This window comes from Loxodonta africana, chromosome 18 (genome assembly GCF_030014295.1).
Source record: "Loxodonta africana isolate mLoxAfr1 chromosome 18, mLoxAfr1.hap2, whole genome shotgun sequence".
Classification (NCBI taxonomy): domain Eukaryota; kingdom Metazoa; phylum Chordata; class Mammalia; order Proboscidea; family Elephantidae; genus Loxodonta; species Loxodonta africana.
This window is the reverse complement of record NC_087359.1, coordinates 11,536,833-11,559,684: the sequence shown is the minus strand read 5'-3', so window position 1 is coordinate 11,559,684 and position 22,852 is coordinate 11,536,833. Positions and strand designations below refer to the sequence as shown.

The 22,852-nt window shown below is 51.0% G+C and overlaps 3 protein-coding genes across 5 annotated transcripts; 2 read left to right on the top strand and 1 right to left on the bottom strand.

The window, feature by feature from the left end:
• Positions 1–10,451: 10,451 nt before the first annotated feature.
• On the bottom strand, positions 10,452–14,227 carry ALYREF (Aly/REF export factor). Its single transcript, XM_064270525.1, has 6 exons — positions 13,979–14,227; positions 13,379–13,510; positions 11,811–11,958; positions 11,170–11,233; positions 10,894–11,068; positions 10,452–10,766 (listed from the first exon to the last, which is right to left on the bottom strand). Exons 1-6 carry the CDS (start codon positions 14,210–14,212, stop codon positions 10,752–10,754), a joined length of 768 nt encoding a protein of 255 aa, XP_064126595.1. The 5' UTR covers positions 14,213–14,227; the 3' UTR covers positions 10,452–10,751.
• A 149-nt stretch (positions 14,228–14,376) lies between these two features.
• ANAPC11 (anaphase promoting complex subunit 11) lies at positions 14,377–20,272 on the top strand. Of its 3 annotated transcripts, none has more exons than XM_010596879.3 (3): positions 14,377–14,506; positions 15,476–15,601; positions 19,918–20,272. In XM_010596879.3, exons 2-3 carry the CDS (start codon positions 15,493–15,495, stop codon positions 20,061–20,063), a joined length of 255 nt encoding a protein of 84 aa, XP_010595181.1. In that variant the 5' UTR covers positions 14,377–14,506; positions 15,476–15,492; the 3' UTR covers positions 20,064–20,272. The 3 variants fall into 3 exon arrangements, with proteins under 3 accessions (XP_010595181.1, XP_010595182.1, XP_003417372.1); XM_010596880.3 differs by lacking the exon at positions 14,377–14,506 and adding an exon at positions 14,596–14,707; XM_003417324.3 differs by lacking the exon at positions 14,377–14,506 and adding an exon at positions 14,714–14,868.
• A 1,849-nt stretch (positions 20,273–22,121) lies between these two features.
• On the top strand, positions 22,122–22,730 carry NPB (neuropeptide B). The gene is made up of 2 exons (XM_064270524.1): positions 22,122–22,364; positions 22,509–22,730. Exons 1-2 carry the CDS (start codon positions 22,122–22,124, stop codon positions 22,635–22,637), a joined length of 372 nt encoding a protein of 123 aa, XP_064126594.1. The 3' UTR covers positions 22,638–22,730.
• Positions 22,731–22,852: the final 122 nt, after the last annotated feature.

Here is a 22,852-nt window from a genome sequence, read left to right as displayed (position 1 = left end):
GAGTCGATTCCAACTCATAAATTAACATCATAGACGTTAGGATTTACAATACATAGGATAACTACATCAGATCACAAAATGGAGGGCAACTGCGCAGTACTGGGAATCATGACACATATTTTGGGGGGACATAATTCAATCCGTAACAGCTTCTTTACATTCTGGATACAAGTCCATCGAATATATGATTGCAGATATTTTCTGTAGCTTTTTTAAAATTATTTTTTGTTGTTGAGAATATACACAGCAGAACATATACCAATTCAACAGTTTCTACATGTACAAATTCACTGACATCGATTACATTCTAGTTGTGCAACCATTCTCACTTTTTTCTGAGCTGTTCCTCCTCCATTAACATAAACTCATTGCCCCCTGAGCTTCCTATCTAATCTTTCAAGTTGCTGTCATCAATTTGATCCCATAGATTAATCTTAAAAAAGCACAATGCTCAAGGCAAATGTTCTTTACTAGCTATTGTTTGGTTTTAAGATGACTTTAGGGGATATTTTTGGTTTAAGGTTTAGATAATCTCAGGGCAATCATTTCAGGGTTCATCTAGCCTCCATGGCTCCAGAAAGATTGGATTCCATGAAAATTTGAAATTCTTCTGCATTTCCCCGCTTTAGACCAGAATTCTTCTATAGAATCATTGACTAAAACGTTCAGTAATGGCAGCAGGATACCATCCAGTTCTGGTCTCATAGCAAAGGAGGCAGTTGTTCATGGAGGCAATAAGCCGCACATTCCATTTCCTCCTTTCATTTCTGACTCTTCTTCCTCTGTTGCTCCAGGGGAATAGAGACCAATTGTTGAGCCTTGGATGTTTGCAAGCCTTTAAGACCCCAGGCATCGAACTAGGAGGTTGAACAGAAGCACTAAACACATTATTAGGACAGTTAACTGGGATGTTCCATGAAACCAAGACTCTAAACCTCCAAATTAAGGAACCCAATTCCATGAGGTGTTCGACAGTACATAAGCAGCCTCGGCAGCTTTTTTTTTTTTGGTCATTGTAAATGTATCTACTACACTTTTACCAATTCAGCTTTTTACAGGTGTACAACTTATTGACAGCAACTACATAAATCTACTGTGCAACCCTACCTTTCATGAGATTTTTCTATCACCGTAAACTGAAACTCAGTACAGGTAGTCCCCAACATCATTGAGTTACCATTTTTTTTTTTTAAATACATCTTATCCTTAGCAATAGGTATTACATACAATGTTGCAATGTGTACTTTGCTGACGTTATCATGCTCAGACGTTCACTCACAGATGTTCAATGTTATAATTTGCTGTTCACAAAACTGCTGTACAGCAGGCTATGAAAACTAAAAAAAAAAAAAAAGTATTCAACTTATGTCAGAACTGACTCTTACAATGGCATTATCGGACCAGAACCCCGACCTAAGCTGGGGACTCCATAAGCAATAATTGTCTTTCATTGTCTTAATGGTGTCTTTTGAAGGGAAAATTTTTATTTTCATGAAGTCCAAATCGTCAACTTCTTCCTTCATGTTTCTTTCTTTTGGTGTCATTGCTAAGAACTCTTTTGCCTAACCTAAGGTCGTGAAGATTTTTCCCTGTATTTTCTTCTTTTATAGTTTCAGCTGTGGCATTTAGGTCTACAATCCATTTTTTTGGTTAATTTTTGTATTTGTATATGGTGTGAAGTCAGTGTTTCATCTTTGTCCCATCACCATTTGTTGAAAAGACTATAATTTCCTCCACTGAACTGTCTTGCCACTGGTGTTGAAAATTTATTCACTGTAGACATAAGGGTTTATTTCTGAACTCTCAGTTCTGCTCCATTTAGTCCACATCCTTATTCAATATCAAAACATCACGATGACTATAGCTCTATCATAAGTTTTGAAACTAGGTAGTGTAAGTTTCTAACTTCATTCTTTCCAAAATTGTTTTACCTATCCTAGGTCCAGTGATTTTCCATATAAATTTCTTAAAATCAGCTATTAATTTCTCAAAATAAAATCCCAGTGGGAATTTGATAGGGATTGCACTGACTCTACAGGACAATTTGGTAAGAACTGCTATCTTAACAATATTGAGTCTTCCAGTCAACAAACAATTCTGTGCATTTGTTTGGGTCTTCTTTAATTCAGCAGTATTTTGTAGTTTTCAGCATATACAGGTCTGGCACTTTTGTTAAATTTGTTCCTCAGTATTTTATTCATTTTGATACTGTTGTGAGTGGCATTATTTACTTAATTTCATTTTTTTGACCATTGTCTGCTCAGATATAAAATACAACTGATTTTTGTATATTGACGTTATTATTCTTGTGACCTTGCTAAACTTGTTTGCTAGTTCCAGTAGTTTCTTGTGTGGATTCCTCAGGATTTTCTACACGAAGACTCATGTCATCCGAGTGATAATGCCTGGTTTCACCCTTAACAGACAGGATGGTGTTATCTTTTTTTTAAATCTTTGCCCATTTAAGCATCCTAAAACAAAGGCATCACATTGTCTTAACTTGCTTTTATTATTAAAAAGGTGAGTTTATTAGACGTATTTCTCTGGAGCTGCCTGTTCACGCCCTTGCAGTATGTCTTCCAGCACTCCGCTTGTTTTTTGGTATTACTTGATTTACAGAAGTCTTTAATAGTCCTCCCTGCCCTAAATATTTTTACCTGAGCTGCTTCACCCCACCCCCATTTCACCTGTAAAGACAGACACCTGTTTTTTTCTTATTTTTTATTTTTGTTGTGAGAATATATACAACAGAACATACACCCATTCGACAATTTCTACATGTACAATTCAGTGCCGTTGATTACATTCTTCAAGTTGTGCAACCATCCCCACCCTCTTTTATCGAGTTCTTTCTCTAGGAACATAAACTCACTGCCTGATGGGGGCCTTATCTTTGATGTAACAATACTGTAACCTGCCTACGAAAATTAACAGTGCTTTCCGCATTCTATCTAACTGTCCATGTTCAACCTTCCCAGAGTCCCAGCTCTTTGTCCGGCTAGTTTGTCACATGAGGGCCCCGATGGGAGTCCACCCTGTCTGGTGACCTAGTCTCCTCTTCTGTACTTTCACTTTGGTGAAGAAACCAGGACAAGATCATTTACAATCCCACATTCTGGACACAGCTGAGTGAGCCCCCTGGGGTTCGGTGGACTGCCCCTAATGCCCTATACCTATGTTGGCTTCATAAGCCCCTGGTTCAGATTTCAGAGGTGGTGCTGAGAGTGTCCTGCTTCCCCTAGGGCCATTACAAAGTACCATAGAGTGGGAACTTAAAATGACAGAAACTTATTCTCTCCCAATTCTGGAAGCTAGGAATCCACAATCTGGGTGTCAGCTGTGTTAATTCCTTCTGAGGTTTTCATCTGTCTCTCTTCTTTTTTATATGGGCACACTCAGAATGGGTTCAGGACCCACTCTACTCCAGTAAGGCCTGGTAACACCTTCAAAGACCCTAATTCCAAACAAGGTTGGGACTTGAATATACCTTTTCGGAGGATACAGTTCCACCCATAGCAGTTCTATAGTCACACAAAAAAACAAACGTGTGTGTACACGAGTCAGCATACAGCCAGGGCCTAGAAGCATGACACCCCAGATACAGAAATAAACATAGATTTGTGTGCACCAGTCAGCCTACAAACAGGGCCTAGGAGCACAACACCCCAGCATCAGCGATCACACCTGGTACCCAGATCTTGGTTGCTAAATACCATTCTTCAGTAAAAGGAACCAGGGCTCCTTGGAGAAGTGATTGATTCCAGTGTGAAGGCAGGGGAAATAGAAGACAAGCCTGGAGTATCTTATGGTGGCAGAAAGTAAGGCTTAAAGGGCGTAAAAAAGGATGAGGGCGCAGGAGCCAACCTGCAAGAGTTCCCAATGGCCAAGGCTGGGACAATTGGAACAACAAAATGATAATGAAAGTATCAGCTTATAACTTATGAAATAAAATAAATATCCACAAGTCTGGACTGATACAAATAAATAAACAAACAAGAGAAAGGATAGCTCCTCCTTACAGAATTCCAGTTAATAAATGTTGAAGAACAAAGGACATGAAAAAATCACCACCAAACACCACAGTGACAACTGTTACATGCAACAGCCAAGAAAGGAGGCTAAAAGCAATGGGCAGTTTGAGGAGCAGGTATTTGCATAGTCTTAAAGTACTTTCCCTAAGATATTTATAAAGACCAGGGGGTGGGGGCATAGTGATTAAGAGCTCAGCTGCTATCCAAGAGGTGGGCGGTTTGAATCCACTAGTTGCTCCTTGGGAACCCTAGGGGGCAGTTCTACTCTGTCTTATAGGGTTGCTATGAGTCGGAATTGACTTGACAGCAACAGGTTAAGAGGAAACACTAGCTGTACAGCACAGACACCTGGCAGATCCCGCATGAATCAGGCAGGCAAGGTAACATCACCCATAACAACACGTACGGATACCATGGAACCGATGGTTGTACTTTCTCACCACAAATGCATAAGCCTGGTCTGAACGTGAGACAACTCAAAGCGGAGGGGTGGCCTACAAGATAACTGACCAGGGCCCTTCAGAAGTGTCTAGGTCATGAAGGCAAAGAAAGGCTAAAGGGCTTTCCAACAATAACCACTACACAGCCATAACGAGGCAGTGGTGCTTCAGCGGTAGAATTCTTGCCTTCCATGCAAGAGACCTGGGTTTGCCTCCCCACCCACACACCTCACGCTCAGCTGCTGCCTGTCTGTCAGCAGAGGCTTGCATGCGGCTACGACACCAAACTAGTTTTAGCAGAACTTCCAGACTAAGACCAACTGGGAAGAAAGGCCTGGCGATCATCCAACAAAAACCCTACAGATCACAACTGTCTCATCTGCAATCGAAAGGCAACGGCATCTCATTCCATTGTGCGTGGTCAGGTTTGGGGCAGACTTGATGGCAGCACCACAACAAAGAGACATGAGGGCTAAATAGGACAGACTTTGAACCAGGTAAACACTTAATACCAGGGCTATTAGAGAGCTGGCTAAATGTACATCCGATCTGTCATTTAGGTAACGATGTCGTATCCCTGTTCGTTTGCTGATTATATAAGAAAATGTCCTTGTTTTCAAAGAAACAGGCAGGGAAGTGTTTAGGACAAAGTGGCATCACAACTACAACTTTCACTCGGTTCAGAAAATATACAAAAAGTGGTAAAATATTAACATTTGCGGAATCTGGGTGAGTATACAAGAATTTTTTTGTACTATTCCTGCATCTTTTCTATAAATCTGAATTTCAAAATAAAAGGTTTACAGAACACTTAAATGTTAGGAGAAAATGACAGCTTTATAAATTTCAGGGAGAACCTATCAGTTTTTGATACAAACATTTACATAAAACTTAAAACATACAACACCATTGAGGTGAGATACGATTCTAGTCTTTGTTAACATTGGCGTCCAGGCATTCACCACAGTCAACAGTCGAGCTTTCGCAACTGTTTTGTTGAATGTGATGAATGCCTGTGACAATAAATAAGTTCAATTCCCTTTAAACCACAAATATTTCAAGTAAACTTCTCCAGATTACCCAGGGAAGAAAATTTTATCTATAGCTACTTATTCAATCCAGACATAAACGAATATGTCTGGGTTATAAAGACAATGTTCATTGAAGGTGAGCAGCTACCTGAGGCTTCAGAACGATCTGCCAGCTCGGGTCTTGAGTGGTTACAGCTCCTAAGGTAGACATCACTATTTGCAGTGTGACTCAGGTTACTTGTAACAACTGGAAATTTTGTGAATAAATTCTATATTCCTTTAACTCAGAAACTGGTTCCACGGGGTGACATCTTACTTGAGTACTGGTTTTAACACAAGGCCGTGCAACCTTCATTCAAAAAGTGTACTTGCTATCTCTGCCCTCCTGATGTTCAGTGATGTATAAGGATGATATGGAATCCCCACCTCACACCATACACAAAAATTAACTAAAAATGGACCAAAAACCTAAGCGTAAGAGCTAAAACCAAAACCCGTTGCCATTGAGTCGATTCCAACTCACAGCAACCCTACAGGAGAGAGCAGAGCTGTCCCATAGGATCTCCAAGGAGGGCTGGTGGATTCCTACTGCTGACGTTTTTGGTTAGCAGCTATAGCACTTAACCACACAGACGTAAATCAGGGCTTCAAACCGGTTTGAACCCTCACTGAGAATTTGCATTTTCACCCATATATACTGAATTAGAATCTACATTTTAACAAGATCCCTGGGTGACTTTTTTTTTATCGTCCTTTAAGTGGAAGTTTACAAGTCAAGTCAGTTTCTCATACAAAAACTTGTATTCACCTTGCTATGTACTCCCAGTTGCTCACCTCTCCACACTATATTCCCCGTGTCTATTCACCCAGCTTCTGTCCCCTTCTGCCTTCTCATCTTGCCTCCAGACAGGAGCTGCCCACATAGTCTGACGTGTCTACTTGAGCTGAGAGGCTCACTCCTCACCAGTATCATTTTCTGCCTTATAGTCCAGTCTAGTCCCTTTCTGAAGAGTTGGCTTTGGAAATGGTTCCAGTCTTGGGCTAACAGAAGATCCGGGGACCATGACCTCCAGGGTCCCTCCAGTCTCAGTCAGACCAGTAAATCTGGTCTTTTTATGAGAATTTGAGGTCTGCACCCCGCTGTTCTCCTGCTCCATCAGGGAGTCTCTGTTGTGTTCCCTGTCAGAGCAGTTGCCAGGTGATCCTTGTGTGTAATAAAATTTGAGAACCACTGCTCTACTAGTGGATCTCAAAATTGGTCCCTAACCAGCAGCATTAGCAGCACCTGAGAACTTGCAAATTCTCAGCAATGGTTTGAACCGGACCTAACTGGTTCAAAGCCCTGGTGTAAATCTTCATGACCTAGGATTAGGCAAGACTTTCTTAGCTATAAGACCAAACACACAAACAACAACAACAAAAAAACTGATAAATTGGACTTCATCAAAATTAAAAACATGTTTCCTCAAAGGACATCATTAAAAAGTGAAAAAGATAACCCACAGAATAGGAATATTTGCAAATTATGTATCTGATTAGAGATTTGTGTCCAAGGTATAAAAAACTTTTACAACTCCATAAAAAGACAAATAGTCCAATTAAAAAATTGGCCAAAGGCTCTGAGCAGACGTTTTTCCAATGAAGACACATGAATGGCTAATAAGCACAGGCAAGGCGTTCAACATCATTAGTCATTAGGGACATACGAACCAAAAACACAGTGAGATACCACTTCACGACCACCAGGATAGTGAAAATGAAACAGGCAATAACAAGTGTTGGTGAGGATGTGGAGAAACTGGAGCCCTTATGCATTGCTGGAGGGACTGTAAAACGGTACAGCCGCTCTGGAAAATAGTCTGGCAGTTCCTCAAAAGGTTAAACATAGAGTTACCGTATGACTCGGCAATTCCGCTCCTAGGTGTATACGCACCCAAGGAGATTAAAAACATAGCCACACGTCTGGGGTCTTAAATGCTAACAAACGTCCATCTAAGATGCATCAATTGGTCTCAACCCACCTGGATCAAAGGAGAATGAAGAACACCAAGGTCACATGATAACTATGAGCCCAAGAGACAGAAAGGGCCACACGAACCAGAGACTTACATCATCCTGACACCAGAAGAACTAGATGGTGCCCAGCCACAACCGATGACTGCCCTGACAGGGAGCACAACAGAGAACCCCTGAAGGAGCAGGAGAACAGTGGAATGCAGAACCCAAATTCTCATAAAAAGACCAGACTTAATGGTCCAGCTCAGACTAGAGGAATCCCGGTGGTCATGGTCCCCAAACCTTCTGTTGGCCCAGGACGGGAACCATTCTTGAAGACAACTCATCAGACATGGAAGGGACTGGGCAATGGGTTGGAGAAAGACGCTGACGAAGAGTGAGCTACTTGTATCAGGTGGACACTTGAGACTGTGTTGGTATCTCCTGTCTGGAGGAGAGATAGCAGGGTAGAGAGGATTAGAAACTGGCAAAATTGTCACGAAAGGAGAGACTGGAAGGAGGAAGTGGGCTGACTCATTGGGGGAGAGTAAGTGGGAGTATGGAGTAAGGTGTACATAAGCTTATATGTGACAGACTGATTTGATTTGTAAACTTTTACTTAAAACACAATAAAAATTATTAAAAAAAAACATAGCCACACAAAAACTTGTACAGGAATGTCCATACCCGCCTTGTTCATAGTAGCCAAATAGTGGAACCAACCCAAGCGTCCATCAAAAGGTAAATGGATAAAGAAAATGTAGCACGTCCATAACAGAGTATCATTCAGCAATAAGGGATGAGGTACTGACACGTGCTATGATAAAAATAATCCTCAAAAGCATTGTGTTCAGTGAAAGAAGCCAAACACAAAAGAACACATACTATAAAATTCAATTTATATGAAATGTCCAGAATAAGCAAATCCACAAAAGAGAGAAAGGAAACTTTTGGTTGTCAAGAGCTGGGGCTGGGGGGGGGGGGGGGGAGGGGAGAAGAGGGAGAAATGGGGAGTGACTGCTTAATGGGTACCACGTTTCTATTAATGATGAGAATGTTCTGGAAACAATGGTGGTGACAAATGTGCAGCTCTGTGAGTGTACTAAAACTACTCAACTGTACACCCTGCAGTGGTGAACTTATGGTATGTCCGCTATATCCCAACAAAGTTCTCACTTAAAAAATAAGTTTTCAACAATAAGTAACAATGGTCCCCTCTGGAGAGTAAGGGCATCAGTTTGTCCCACCACCCTCTTGTACTGCTTCGTTGTGTCACCTTTTCAATCAGAACACTAGTCCTCTTAAAGAAGCACTTCCTGCTCTATACACTATGAAAACACACAGACAACACAAAAGCCTGGGCAAGCCTCTGGGAGAGGGCAGGTGCTGGGGCCTCAGGGGCTGCCTGGCCCTGCACGGTGGGTTCCAGTGGGGATGGCTGCTGTCGAACGTGGGCGACACCCGCAACGTCCAAAAGAGCAGAGACGGTGGCATGTTGGCTTTTGCATACCAGTCTGTTCATGGTATATGGGATCTGATAAGGGAGGCGTAAAGCCATGTGGAGCTTCACAGGCAGCGGGAAGAGCGCGTGCAAAGGCCCTGAGGTGAGAGTACACTGAATGCCAAGTGCGAGCCAGGATGCCAGTGTGGCTGGTAGGGGAAGCCTATGCCTCTGCTGGGCCTAGAGGGAAGAAGCCCTGACTGAAAATGTGACACGATGAAAGACGGCCACCAGCTCGCATGCTAACACTCTCCAGAACACATGTCTCCCAGTTCAGGCTGAGTCAGCCCAATGCCACCTGCTCAGGGATGCTGCCCAACTGCCCAGACAGAGCCACCTTCTCCAGTGAGACCACTGCCACTCGCTGCCACAGGAATTAAAACCAGACACTGATCGTCCTCTCCCGCTGCTAAACTGGGTCCTCCGCAGGGCCGAGATCACTCCATGTATCCACCTCTGTTTGCCTAGCCCACATCCTGGCCTGGCAGGTGGCAGCCCCAGGCTCTGCAGAAAGGATGTGCATGGCTGACATTCCCATCCCCTCCTGTCAATCGGGCTCTCTCCAGCATGACTCACTTAGTCCAGCCCCAGACACAGAAGCTGACCTGCCACAGACTGTGCCCAGCCAAGGAAGTCTGTCCTCCATGCAGGGCGTGGCAGCTGCCTCTCCCAGGGAAGGGCTTTGGGCAGAAAGGCAAGGACTAGCACCCACCCTTTTCTGGTCCTTGGCCATCTGGTACTCTGGCTATAGGACTTCAAGACAGCCTGTTCTCCAAGCACTGTCCCCAGCTAACTGCCCCAGCCCCAAGCATGAACAAGTCTGAAAAAAGTTCAGAACCAGCATGCCTGGGTCTCACTGGGCTTTAGCAGATTGGAGCTTCCACTGGGCATTGCCCTCCAGAGGCACAGAAACAGCCTCGTGAGTCTTGGTGGCCTGGCTCACCTCCGCAAGGCCCACGCAGAGCAGCTAGGCCAAGTGCCTGCCACGTTCCCCAGCTCTCTGCTGGACAGATGGCTGCTGGCTTCCCACGAACCGTTTCGCCACATGCACAACTAATAAGAGAGATCACTGTGTGCCTTGCTCACGGCAACACAACCAAAGAGAACACGACTGGGTTGGACGACGAGGTTTCTCTGAGAACTACAGGACGTGGAAAAACCTCTGCAAACAGCACAGGTGCCCCTCCCTCCCGGGGCCCTCACCTCCACAGTGTGGCAGGGTGAACCAGCAGCTCCAGGCAAAGGCCACCCCCGTTCAATGTCTTCCCACCTATCAAGTAAGAGAGGAAGGATTAGGATTGGCAGGGACAGAAAAAGAGCAGCCAGGCTCCCTGTAGCTCAAAAATGCCCCCCAGGATTACTCTTTGCAGCCCCCGCACCTGCCACCTTTCAGACACCGGGGCCCTGCCCAGGCCAGGCCAAGCCTCCAACAGTGGGACGAATGAGTCAGGTCTAGTTCTACACACAGTTCTATTTTATTATGGCAAAGGTGAGAACACCACCTTCCCCACAACAACAACCAGTAAAGTTTATCCCAAAAATAAATCAGTACAAAACATGGCTGCTTCAGAATTTAAAAAAAAAAAAAAAAAGGAAAAAAACCTTTACATGAGTTTTTAAATCCTATTTTAAAACACAAAAGAAACAAATCCACCATTGGCTACCCAGTTCAAGGCCCGCACCCTCCCACCCGCCAGGGAGCACGGGCGAGAGACGTCTGGGTCCTATTCCGTGCACAGATCCATGGGTCTGTTTAGCTGGTGTCCATCTGAAACAGAGAGAAAGGAAACATTCTCATTCAGAGGCTCCTGCTTCCTGCCACTCTCTGGGTTGCCCCAGTCCAGGTCTGTGCCCCAGATGGCTGCCTGCTTCTGGACCCTCACCCCAGGACTTACCCTGGCGTTATAAGCATCCAACTGGGCGTCCAACTCCTCTGCTGAAAGCTGCTGCTTTGAACTCCTGCCAGTTCCTCTGCCTCGTCCCCGGCTGCCCCCACGGGTGCCTCTCCGGGCGCCACCGCCACCGAAAGCTCCAGAGCCACGGTTTCTAGTCATGCCCCCTCTGTTTATACTGGCAGAAAGAAAAGAACTTGTTCACATCCTCATAATCCCTCAAGGACAATGTTCCCACACATCACAGGCCACCTCACCACCTAGCGGCCCCAGACTCACCTCTGTGTAGGTCTCCGTTGTGTGTCAATCTGTGATGTGACCAGCTGGATGTTCATGGGGCGACCTGTGGGAAAGAACACAAGAGATCACATTCCAGTCCAGATGCCACCATACCCTGGGGTCCATGCAAAGACTGGAAAGGGTCTCTCTGTGCCTCAAATGCTGCCAACAAGGACACGAGCATGAAAACACTGGTGGAGAAACAAAAACAACCCCACCACACCTCATCCTTCTTTTCCTGTCTAGGCAGGTGGGCTGTCTGGTAACCTGTCTGGGGTTCTGGTGGGTAGAGAGGTGTGGGTGACCTCACAGAAGAAGGACCGGTACCTTTGTCTTTACGACTACAGCCCCGCACTCAGAGGTGTACTATGGCAGTTCTGAGAAGGCTTCACAGAAGTGAATCTTCCGGAAGGAGCTGAAGGAGGGGAGGGATGTAGCTTGCTGGATGGGGGTTCACAAGAGGTTGGTCCCGATGTGTGGGGCAGCATGAGAGGTGGCAGAATGGAAGAGAGAGACAAAGGGGCAAATGCAAAGTGTGCTCAGCCACGGGGAGGGAGCCACATTTCTATATGACAGGTACCAGCCCCAGTGCCACAACGTAGGATCTGGCCCCTCTCATCCTGGTCCAGGCTGACACTCACCGTCCAATGGCACGCCATTGTACTGTTTCATCGCTTTCAGGGCATCCGCCTTCCGCTCAAAGTGCACGTCAGCGGTTCCTAAACTCCGGCCAGACCGGTCATAGTGCACTGCAGCCTTCTTTAAAGTTCCAAATTCAGCAAAGAGTTCCTGGAAATCAGGAAAAACAAAGTTAACAGAAAAGCTGTGTCCCAGATACAGTTCCTGCAAGTGTGATCTGCTCTGGGGTGTTTCCCTGGGAGACAAACATATGCAAGACAAGGTAGCGGGGATGGGAACTGGGGCGGGGGAGGGGGACGGGGCTGGCAGACAGCAACTTCCTACAGCAGGTGGGTCTGAGGGCCCCTGTCGGCGTTGGGAGTGGACATCGATTTCATGAGGCAGGTGAAGGAAGTTGCAAAGTCCACTATGAAGGACACAAAATTAAGTCACGATTATCTCAGACCAAGGAGACGTCCAATCAACAGCAAAGGCCATGATCACAGAGCAAGGGAAGCTGTCCACACAGTGGAGCAGCCTGGAGGGCACTGACGGAGGAGCCCTGACCCCAGCCCTCCCCCAGGCAGGTTCTGGCTCACCTTTCCCTCTCCTCCTACTCAAGCCTGCCGCAAAGGCTGAAGTCAAGCGCTGCCATGGTAACTGCCCTGACCTCAGGCAGGCTGGGAGTTGGAGAGGGAACCCAGAGAGTGGGGCTACTCCGGCCGCAGGCACACAGCGGGAAGTGGAGTTCACCAAAAGCGGTTTCCAGTGGATGCCAGAAACCACCTTAAAAAAAGTGTTGAGACACTGTGAGTGCTCACCAGCCTTGCTCTGTCCTTCCATGGCAAAGTCACACGGCTAGACTCTGGGAAATTGAACCCAGAAAGGCCCAACACCCTGACCTAGACATCGGTAAAACTAAACCCAGAACTTACTCCTTAACCAAAAAACCAATTTAAACATATTTGGGATTCAATTAAAAAAAAAAAAAAAAAAAAAGCCACGGGCTTTGACCAAACACGGTTTGAGAATCATGCCACAGATGAGACGTGGCGAGTGCTGACAAGTGAGACCAGGTTTACAAAAAGCTATACAATAGGACAGGACTCAGGCAAACATGACAGGAAAAACACTGAAGGAAGATCCTCCCGCTACACTTCATTAGTTTTAGCAACAAATTTTCTAAATCCCAAATCATCATCATCAAAATCAGCACAAAATTAGAGCAAGCAGCGGGGTCTGTCACTGATACCTGAGACCCATTCACATTTTAACCAATCCTTTCCCTGCTACAAGTTGGAAGCTCTAGCAGGGGCTCATAAGGCTCACAGAGTGCGTTTCAGTGCTCAGAAGTAGCTCCTCAGACTGACACAGTCCTATCTGCAAGCACAGACGGGCCTACTCGTGGAACTGTCAACTTCAACACAATCACTGCTTGACACTATGTTCAAGCGACAAAGTGGCCGCTAACACGGGCACAAGGCGATCCCGTGGTTAGCTGGGAGGGCTCACTTTTCTAAGGTGGGAAGGGAATTCGGGGCCACATTTCAAACTGTGCAACTCTGCTCAACGAGAATCTCACGTTCCTTACCTGAATATCAGCATCCGACACTCCAAAATCCAGATTTGACACCAGCAGTTTCCCACCGGTCTCCACGCCAGCACCGCCCCCAAAGCCGCTGTCGAAAAGGTCGTGTTGCCATTTGTCTGGCAATTGTTTCGGCTGAAGGGGACGAAAAACCCACAAAAACAGAAATAGGCCCGTCAATCGCACTCCAGGCCTCGCTCGCGACTACCACAGACCCTCTCTCCTCCGGGTCTCGGGGGCCCCAGCTCCGGGGGCTGCCGTCGTCCCAGCCGCAGGCCCCATGGTCCCGACGCGGCCACACAACTTCTCAGTTCCTTCAACTAACTTCCCGCCGCCGTCGCACCCAGCGCACCCTCGGCTCCTGGCCGTTACGAGGCCCCGGGGCCCGAATAAGACAAACGACCAGAGAAGGTCTCTGTCTCCGGTATCTGCCCGGGTCGCGCGCCCTCGCCCCCGCCCACACCTCGCGGGCGCCGGCACCCGGGTCCGACCGCTCCTTCGACCCCTCTCCGCCCCCGGGCCCGGCCAAGCCGCGAGCCGCTCCCGCCCGGCTCACTCCCGCCGCGTCCCCGGAGGCTGGCTGTCCGGCTGCCCCCCACTCACCCGGCTGTACGGCGCCGGCCGGTTCCTGCCGCCGCCGGCTGCGCCGCGGGCAATGGCCGCTCGGTTCCTGATGGGCCCGCCGCCTCGGTTCACTCGCGCGGCGCCCTGCGCTCCGCCGCCGCGGCCGCCCTGGGAGCCGGCCCTGCCGCGGCCCCGGCCCCCGCCGCGGCCGCCGCGCTGGCTCCGGTTCAGTTTGATGATGTCGTCCAGAGACATGTCCATTTTGTCGGCCATGGCGGGCGCAGAATCGGCCTCGGCTCGAGCCCGCGCGTCAGCACGCCGCAGCGTCACTTCCTTCGTCGCGCGGGGCCTTCTGGAGCCGCGGCCTCGGAGCGGCTGCTGATTGGCTGCGGGCGGGTGGCTGAGCTCACGGGGCAGGGCGACGCAGGCGCACTGGCGCGCAAAGCTCCGCGGGCGCTGCTCGAGAAGTGGCAGGCAGCGGCCGCGGTCGTTTTTAGACCTTCCCGCGCGGACGCCGGCGCTGCCAACGGACGGGCGGGCGGGGCCGGGCCGATTAGGTCGTAGAAGGTGCGCGGGTTGGACGGCAGCCGTTGGGGGCGGGGCCTGGGCGGGGCGCCCTTTCCCACGCAGCCCCGCCCTTTGCCGGCCTCGGGTCGCGCTGCGGAAGCCTGGGCTTGGGGGGAGGGGGGACACTGGGGCGGCTGGGCTCGGGTTTGGGGGGCTTCTGAGGCGAATGGGCTCGGGAGGCCGGACTGGAGGGCGGCCGAGGTGGGTTCCCGACGTGGCCGGGGAGCTGAGGCCTGACTTGGCAGCGGGAACGCCGAGCTTCCTTGGGCGGTGACTGGGTCGTTACCTGCATTTCCCACCTCCCCGTCCACCCTTCCTGACGATTCGTGTCTGGGCACTTTGTCATCTGGTTCTGTCGTCAGGTACTGGATTCACCTCGGGCTCAGCCCCGAGGCGGGTGGAGGCCCGGAGTAGACGCTTGATTTTTTTTTGGAGTGGTGGGGGAGGATTTCTGGAGGTGAAAACTCACACCGAACTGGAATTTTGGCCTCCATCTGTAATGCCTAAGCTGGTGGCTCTCATTGTTTGCTAATCGCGTCATTTTAAAGAGTATTGTTTGGCATAGTTTTACAGTTCTCTAGTGGGAACCAGCAGACCCTTTTATGAGCTTCAAGGTATAACTCGAGGTCCGTGAAGGCGTTCTAAATGTGGTTGGCAGAATGGAACGCTGGACAGACTCACGCTGTCCTAAGCAGGATCTGAGGCTCCTCGGGTGCTGAGTCTTCTTCCTTGGAGATGGGTCTCCAGCTTTCTCCTTTGATTCTAAAAGGGATTCCTAGTAGATGTTTCTTGACAGCGGAGTACCACCTCTGTGCACCTTTTCCTGCCCTCTGAGTGGAGCTGCACCCCATTTGCCCAGCCACTCACAGCAGTGCTGACCCTCTTGGATAGGGCAAATATTCCTTCTTTGGTGCCCAAATGTTCCAGCTCTGCATACTAAATTTAGCAAGGTAATCCTCTTCCCCTTAGCCTGAAGGCTCCAGGCCATGAAGGTGAAGATCAAGTGCTGGAATGGTGTGGCCACTTGGCTCTGGGTGGCCAATGATGAGAACTGTGGCATCTGCCGGATGGCCTTCAACGGCTGCTGCCCAGACTGTGAGTACACCCCTGCTCTGTCATGAGCTCTGTCTGCTGGCCTTTCCTAGTAAATACCTGCATGCAAGCTCTGGGTGTTAATATCCCGTCCCTGAAGAAGAGCTGACATCTAAAAAGCCAGGCAGTTTGGGCCCATGTTTGTATAATCCAACCCACGGTTTTGAAGGAAAAAGTATGCAGCCTTGTGATGTAATCAGACTCAGCTATAAAACACACAGATCAAAAACAGGTGTTAAAACTTTTTATTTGATCGTTTTCAAACAGACTAGAGTGGTATCAGCACACACATACCCATGTAGCACATGGTGTTGACAGGTAATGGTATTTTACCACTTTTGTTTCACTTTTTTGCTGAAGTATTTTAAGGTAAGTCATAAACATTTTGATCTCTCACGTCACACACTTCAGCCACATCTTGAAACCTGACTCGCCAACTTCTTCTCCAGAGACAGCACTTTGGTCACTTCTGACAACACAGCAGTAATCCCTTAGTGCCGCCCGGTACCTCCTCCTTGTTCGGATCGCTCTAGTTTGTCCCCAGGTGGTTTTGTACGGCTGAGTGGTTTGAACCAGGATTCCACATTACATTAGGATGCGTTTACTCTTAAGTCTCCTTGATCTAGAGCAGTTCCGTCCTTTTGGGGCAGGCAAGAGCCTAGTATCTCACTAGAACTTGATTTCTTCCGGTGAAATTCAAGAGATTGGGTTTCAGTACAAACAAGATTTTATTCCAGGCTTGAGCTCTTCGTCTGCCTGGCCAGAAGGAGATCTCATCACTTGGGATTAACAAATCCTGATCCCATCAGGCTGGAGGGATGGGATTTGATGGGATCGTTGATTGACTGTCCTTAATCAGGCTGTGTTGTTGATTGTTGGGTTCAGTCAATTCTGACTCATGGCAACCCCATGTGACAGAGCTGCCCCATAGGGCAACCTAGCAGATCACAAGGCCTTTCTCCCGAGAAACTGCTGGGTGGGTTTGAACTTTCAGTTAGCAGGCAGGCAGTTGACTGTTTATGCCACCTGAGTAGCAAATGAGTTTAGTAACGGAATTTCTAGAGGTTTGGTTTGATTTCATGCTTTTTAAATCGCCCTTCATAAGGATGCCCCAGATACTGAAAGCCTGCAGGGGCAAGGACTTGCAGTTTCCGGAGCAAGGAAGGTGTTAACTTCTGCAAAGTCCTGGAAAGCAGCTTGAGCGAACGTGTTGTGCCTGTGCCTAGGCTAGCTGGGCATTGGTGTGTCACTGAGTCTGTGTTAGTGGTGGCCCCCCGTCCCTGCGCAGTGGTGGACGTGCACACGGCCTGAGGAACCTGGCCTGTGTGTAATCAGCAGGTCCTAGGACTTGACACCCCCACACTTGTGTGATCCCCTCAGATTGTGTTAAAACAGGGACTCCTTGCTGTAGAGGATAGCGACTGGGGGTCCCACCTGTGGATTGGCACATTGTTCAGCGACAGTGATCCCGTTTTAATGTGCAGAGTGTTTGACAGCTTGTCTTAGTTATCTAGCGCTGCTCTACCAGAAATTGTACAAGTGGATGGCTTTAACAAAGAAATTTATTCTTTCACGGTCTAGGAGGCTAGAAGTCCAAATTCAAGGTGCCAGCTCCAGAGGAAGGCTTTCTGTTTCTGTCAGTTTTGGGGGAAGGTCCTTGTCATCAATCTTTTCCTGCCGAGGAGCTTCTCAGTGCAGGGACCCCAGGTCCAAAGGATACGCTATTCTGGCTTTTGTTTCCTGGTGGTATGAGGTCCCCCATCTCTCTGCTTGCTTCTGTCTTTTATATCTCAAAAGAGATTGAGTTAAGGCACAACTTAATCTTTTAGATTGAATCCTGCCTCAGTTGGCATAGCTGTCACTAATGCCATTTTATCACATCATAAAGATAAGATTTACAACACATAGGAAAATCATATCAGATGATAAAATGGTGGATGGTCACACTATCCTGGGAATCATGGCTAAGTTGACAGATACTTTGGGGGGACACAACTCAATCTGTGACACAGGTCTGAGGTGCTGTCTCCACAGGTGATGGGGCACCAGGCTGCTCTTGATAAAATCAGAGTGGCTAAGGTCACGATAAACCACCTTATCCCAGAGAGTTCAGGCGGAGTGGCTAAGGTCACGATAAACCACCTTATCCCAGAGAGTTCAGGCGGAGTGGCTAAGGTCACGATAAACCACCTTATCCCAGAGAGTTCAGGCGTAAAACAACGGTGCACCTTCGGGTGAGTCATCAGTGTATTTGTCATCACGTATGTCAGCAGGCTACTTGCACAGCCACACTTCCTGCCTCCCTTGGGCCCAGAGCAGCCGTGACATCCCTACTCAGTAGGCAGGCCTGACACCCCTACTTAGTGGGCAGGTACTGAGTGATTGGCTTCTCTCCCCTGTTGTCAGCTGTTGTGGAGCCTGGCCCTTGTTCATGGAGACCCCGTGTACAACAGAAGGAAACGCTGCCCAGCTCTGCACCATTCCTGTGATTAGTTGCAGGTCAGACAGCTGTGACCCATAGGGTTTTTATTTGCTGGTTTTCGGAAGTAGGTTGCCAGGATTTTCTTCCTAGTGCATCTTAGTTTGGAAGCACTGCCGAAACCTGTTCGGCATCATCGCAGCACCAAGCCTCCACTGACAGATGGGTGGTAGCTGTGCATGAGGTGCCTTGGCCAGGAATTGAACCTTGTTTTCCTACATGGAAGGCAAGAATTCTACCAAGCCACCACTGCCCACCTTTTCTTTCCTAACCCTTACCTTATCTGTTGCCATCAAGTTGATTTTGACTCATAGCAACCCTGTAGGACAGATGAGAACTGCCCCATAGAGTTTCCAAGGAGTGGCTGGTGGATTTGAACTCCCAACCTTTTGGTTAGCGGCCATAGCTTGCCGTAGCTCTTAACCAGTGTGCCGCCAGGGCTCCTTTTCTTTCCTAGGGGAATCAAATTTGAAAGAGGTGATACAGTGTGTGCTGGGGTATGGAAGGAAAGGCGGGGACTAATCCACATCAGGTGTTAGGCAGCAGAGCCCAGGGACTCCATTTGGCCCAGCCCTGACCTTAGGAACAGCCAGAAGGCTCTGGGTGGTCCTGTCCTTGCCTTGACCCTGACCTCACTGTGCAAAGGTACACTGAGGAGAGCAGAGCTTTCAAACCAGGGGGCTGAGACAGGGGTGGTCGGGGTCCCAGCCCCCACCTCCTTGGCCTGGGGATCCAACCCCCTACTTCCATTGATGGGGTTCCCCATCTCTATTGCCCCCATCTCCATTGTCTGGGGCCCACCCTCCCATCTGCATTGCCTCCCATCTCCATTGTCCAGGGTCTTAACCCCCATCTCCATTGGTTGGGGTCCCACTCCTCATTTCCATTTCCCTCATCTTCATTGTCACCCCCATTTCCATTGTCCGGGGTCCCACCCTCCATCTCCATGACCCGCATCTCTACTGGCTGGGGCCTCATCCCCCCATCTCCATTGTCTGGGGTCTCACCCCCATCTGCTTTGCCCCACCCTCTCCATTGCCCAGGGTCCCAGCCCCCATCTCCATTGCCCCCCCATCTCATTGGTTCGGGTCCCACCCAACCCCCATCTCCGTGCCCCCCACCTCCACTGGCTGGGGTCTCACTCCCCATCTGCTTTGCCCCACCATCTCCATTGCCTAGGGTCCCACGTCCTCCCGCCTCTGTCGGAATTCCAGCGTTTTTTTGCAGTGCCCTATCTGACTGCTTTGCCATAACAGTTCTAGAAAGGGAGCAACATCTCCGCTGTTAGAAGGATTTTTAAGAGACAGAGAAGCACTGTCTAGAAAAACACTATCTACAAGGAGGGGTAAAAGCTGTCACGGCAGCTGCCCCTGACTGTAGAAGTCAGGTGCTCTTGGGTTTGCCAGAGGTGATGGCAGGGTCCAGGGACTGCTCCAGGAGAGGGAGGAGGTACGCCGGGGGCACCGGTGGAGGCGCTGCGTGGCGCGGCATGACGTGGTGCTCTGGGCCGCCTTTAACGGGTGCAGGACTCCTGGGCCCATGTTGTGTTTGCAGAGTTGGCACCTGCCTTCTTACTGAAAATGTCTGCCTGCGGGTTACATCCAGCAGGCGGTGTCAAGCCCGGGGAAGACGTGCCATCCTTTACCCCACCTTCCTCGGTAGTTACTGAGCGTCTGTCCCACGGAGGCACCGGGCCTCAGAGTCAGGAGGCAGTTGCCGCCCTCAGGGAGCTCACACCGTAGACTGGTGCTGGGCCATCCTGACAGACCCGCTGGCCTAGGGCAGGGGCGTCTCCCACCCACTGGGGCCCCGCCCCGACCCCACCCCCTCCTCTCCGCAGGTAAGGTGCCGGGCGACGACTGCCCGCTGGTGTGGGGCCAGTGCTCCCACTGCTTCCACATGCACTGCATCCTCAAGTGGCTGAACGCTCAGCAGGTGCAGCAGCACTGCCCCATGTGCCGCCAGGAGTGGAAGTTCAAGGAATGAGCGGCCGCCGAGTCCGCGGGACCCGCGTCCCCTCCGCCTGAGGGCCTTCGACCTCCGCACCGGGACCTCCGCCTGAGGGCCTTCGACCTTCGCACCGGGACGCCCCCCCGGGCCGTGGCAGGCTTGAGGAAGGACAGCCCTTTGTTTTTCCCATGACAAGTTGACGCTTTTATCCAATAAGCGGAGTTTATTAAAGTCTCTGTGCCTCACCGGAGGCCTCCAGCGCCTGTTTTCTTGGCGCGTTCATGACGGTGGCGGCATTTTGATATTGAAACTCACATGAATAAACATCTGTGCGAGCACCATGCCCCGCCAGGCTGAGTCATGGCTCTAGGAGCATGGAGCATCTGGGGTCAGATCTCGACTGGGAGGCCTCGGGCCCTCGGGTCTGTGTCTGCTAATGGGAGCACGGTGACAGAGAGGCTGGGGAGTTCAGCCCGTGCAGTGAGCCCCCGAGCCCAAAGGTCCCCTCACCCGTGAGTGCCTAGCAACACCCACCAGGACCCGGGCCCCGTCTCTCCCAGGAGACTCTCTGGGGAGACCTGACGTCACAGGCTCTGACCAGCATGTTTGGGGAGCGTGACATCAGCAAGGGCCACCACAGTCCCCCTGCAGGGGGAGGGGCTGATCTGGGCCTGGGTCCAGTCTCCAGGACCCCACCACCTCTACAGACAAAGCTACCACAGTGTTTGGGGCCCCAGGCTGCTACTCTGTATTCTACCTGCTCCTCTGTCTACAGTGTGTCCCAGCCAATTGCAGGCTGCCTGTGGAGTCACCATGAGTTCACAGCTCAGTGGGGAAGACCACCCTCACCAGGTGCGAAGGGGCTTGGAGGGGACAGTGGGTGGCTTACGTGCAGCTGGCTGCCAGGGCAGTGCTTCCAGGGTGAACACCGCAGGGTGAGATTTTCCGGTTTGATGTTTTTGTTGCCTCTCCTTGTTGGAGGTGTCCTGACTCTACAGGACCCCAGCTCTGCAGCAGGCCTTACTGGGCCAGGCCACCCTGAGGCCACACCCAGCAGCCCCCACCCTTCTGGGAACTCTTCTTGGGGAATGCTTTCCCCTGTCTTCCTTCTCTCATGTACTGCCTCCCTGTGAGACAGGAAGAGCCTACAGTCCTGAGCCCAGCTGCCCCCATTTTCCAGAGGGGTTAACAGGCCTACCCTCCTGGCAGGCCCCCCCTGGGGTCCTCAGCACCCCCACCACGAGGGCCTGAATGCCACCTTCCAGGAAGCCTAGCCCTGCAGGCCCTTGCTCCTCCCCAGAGAGCTGGCCATTTGCACCTCAGGGGCCTTGACAGATGGTAGGGGATCAGTGAACTCAAGAGTTTCTGTGGCTTGCTTCATCGTGATGTTTTGTAGACCGTGTGCTGAATGGACAGCTGGGCAGGAAAGGGCCCTGATCCCCAGCCAGGGGCTGGAGGGGCATGGGGCCTGGGCTGGACTGGTGGGATCCCCCTCCTCCTAACTAACAGCCACTCTCCTGAGAAGTTGGCTGGTCAGTGGTGGTCCTGTTGGTAGAGCCTTTCCCCACAAGACAACGTCCCACCTAGGCCAAACACGGACTTTGATACTCTTGGTCAGGCAGAGACAGCCTGGGGTCGGTCAGTCCCAGCAGGAAGACTGGGGAAAGGCTCCAACCCCGAGAGATTTTGAACCGCTGGGGGAGTGACTCCTGGACCAGCGCCCTGGCCGCCTTCTGTGCCCAGTAAGACGCCCGCTGCACGTCCACGTGGGGGCGGTGGGCGAGGGTGGGTGCCCGAGAGAAGATGGAGGGGTGGGGGCGGGGGTTCGGACCCGCTGGATCCACGTGCCCCTCCTGCCCGCCTCCGCGCGGAGGAGCGCTTACCTAGGGTGCATTAGTCTTGGGGGCGGAGAGGCCCGGGGTCCTCTGCACCCCAGCGCGTCCCGCTCCTGGCCGCCTGCGCGACTACCCACCGGCGCCGCGGGCTCCGCCGCCCCCGCACCTGCTCCCAGCCCGCCCATCCGCCCCGCCGCAGATAAAAGGCCCACCGAGCTGCCGCCGCCCTGCAGTCGCCCCACCGCCCGTCCGCGTCCCCATGGCCGGGCCCGCGATGCTGGCGGCCGCCGCCCTGGCGCTGGTCCTGCTGCTGACGCCGCCCGGGTGCGCGTGGTACAAGCCAGCGGCCGGGGCCAGCTACTACTCGGTGGGCCGCGCCGCCGGGCTCCTCTCCGGTTTCCGCAGGTCCCCGTATGCACGTCGCGACCAGCCCCCCGTCGGGGTGGGATCCCTGGGCCAGGCCGACGCCCTCCCGGAACTGCGCCCCAGCCTGCGGAGCCTCGTGAGGGCGAGACCAGGGGCGCGGGGGGCCGAGGGCGCAGGCAGTTCGGGGGGTATGAGGAGGTGGGGGGAAGTAGGCTGAGGAGGACTGGGGGACACGGGGGGCAGGGCGGGGCACTCCTAAGCCCGCGCCCGCCTGCCCCAGGCCGTGTGCGTCCGGCACGTCATCCCGAGCCTGCAGAGCTGCGCGCAGCTCCCCGACAGCATCGGGACCTTCGAGTGCAAGGAGAAAGTCCTCCAGTCGCTGCGCGCCGCTGACTGTCGCCGCGTCTGAGCCCGGACCCCGGACCCCGACCTCGCTCGGCTCCCTCCCGGTCCCCAGACCTCCCCCGCCCCATCAGTAAAGGATTAAAGAAATAAAGCAAGAAGCAAGCAGCTTCTGAGCGGTGGGGGCGCCGGGGGTGGGGAGGGGCTGGGTGCAGCCCACAAGGTGAGTGCTGGGCCGCGCGGTGGGCCCTTCTCAGGGTCCCTGGCAGCCCCTCGCCGGGA

Excerpts from the sequence above, each read along its gene's own strand:
- ALYREF (XM_064270525.1), bottom strand. The coding sequence starts at position 14,212 with ATGGCCGACAAAATGGACATGTCTCTGGACGACATCATCAAACTGAAC. Across the intron at positions 11,959-13,378 it reads TGTCGGATGCTGATATTCAG|GAACTCTTTGCTGAATTTGG; the intron begins GTAAGGAACGTG and ends CCTGATTTCCAG. Across the intron at positions 11,069-11,169 it reads CAACGGAGACCTACACAGAG|TATAAACAGAGGGGGCATGA; the intron begins GTGAGTCTGGGG and ends TCTTTCTGCCAG.
- NPB (XM_064270524.1), top strand. The coding sequence starts at position 22,122 with ATGGCCGGGCCCGCGATGCTGGCGGCCGCCGCCCTGGCGCTGGTCCTG. Across the intron at positions 22,365-22,508 it reads GCCCCAGCCTGCGGAGCCTC|GCCGTGTGCGTCCGGCACGT; the intron begins GTGAGGGCGAGA and ends CGCCTGCCCCAG.
- ANAPC11 (XM_010596879.3), top strand. The coding sequence starts at position 15,493 with ATGAAGGTGAAGATCAAGTGCTGGAATGGTGTGGCCACTTGGCTCTGG. Across the intron at positions 15,602-19,917 it reads CAACGGCTGCTGCCCAGACT|GTAAGGTGCCGGGCGACGAC; the intron begins GTGAGTACACCC and ends TCCTCTCCGCAG.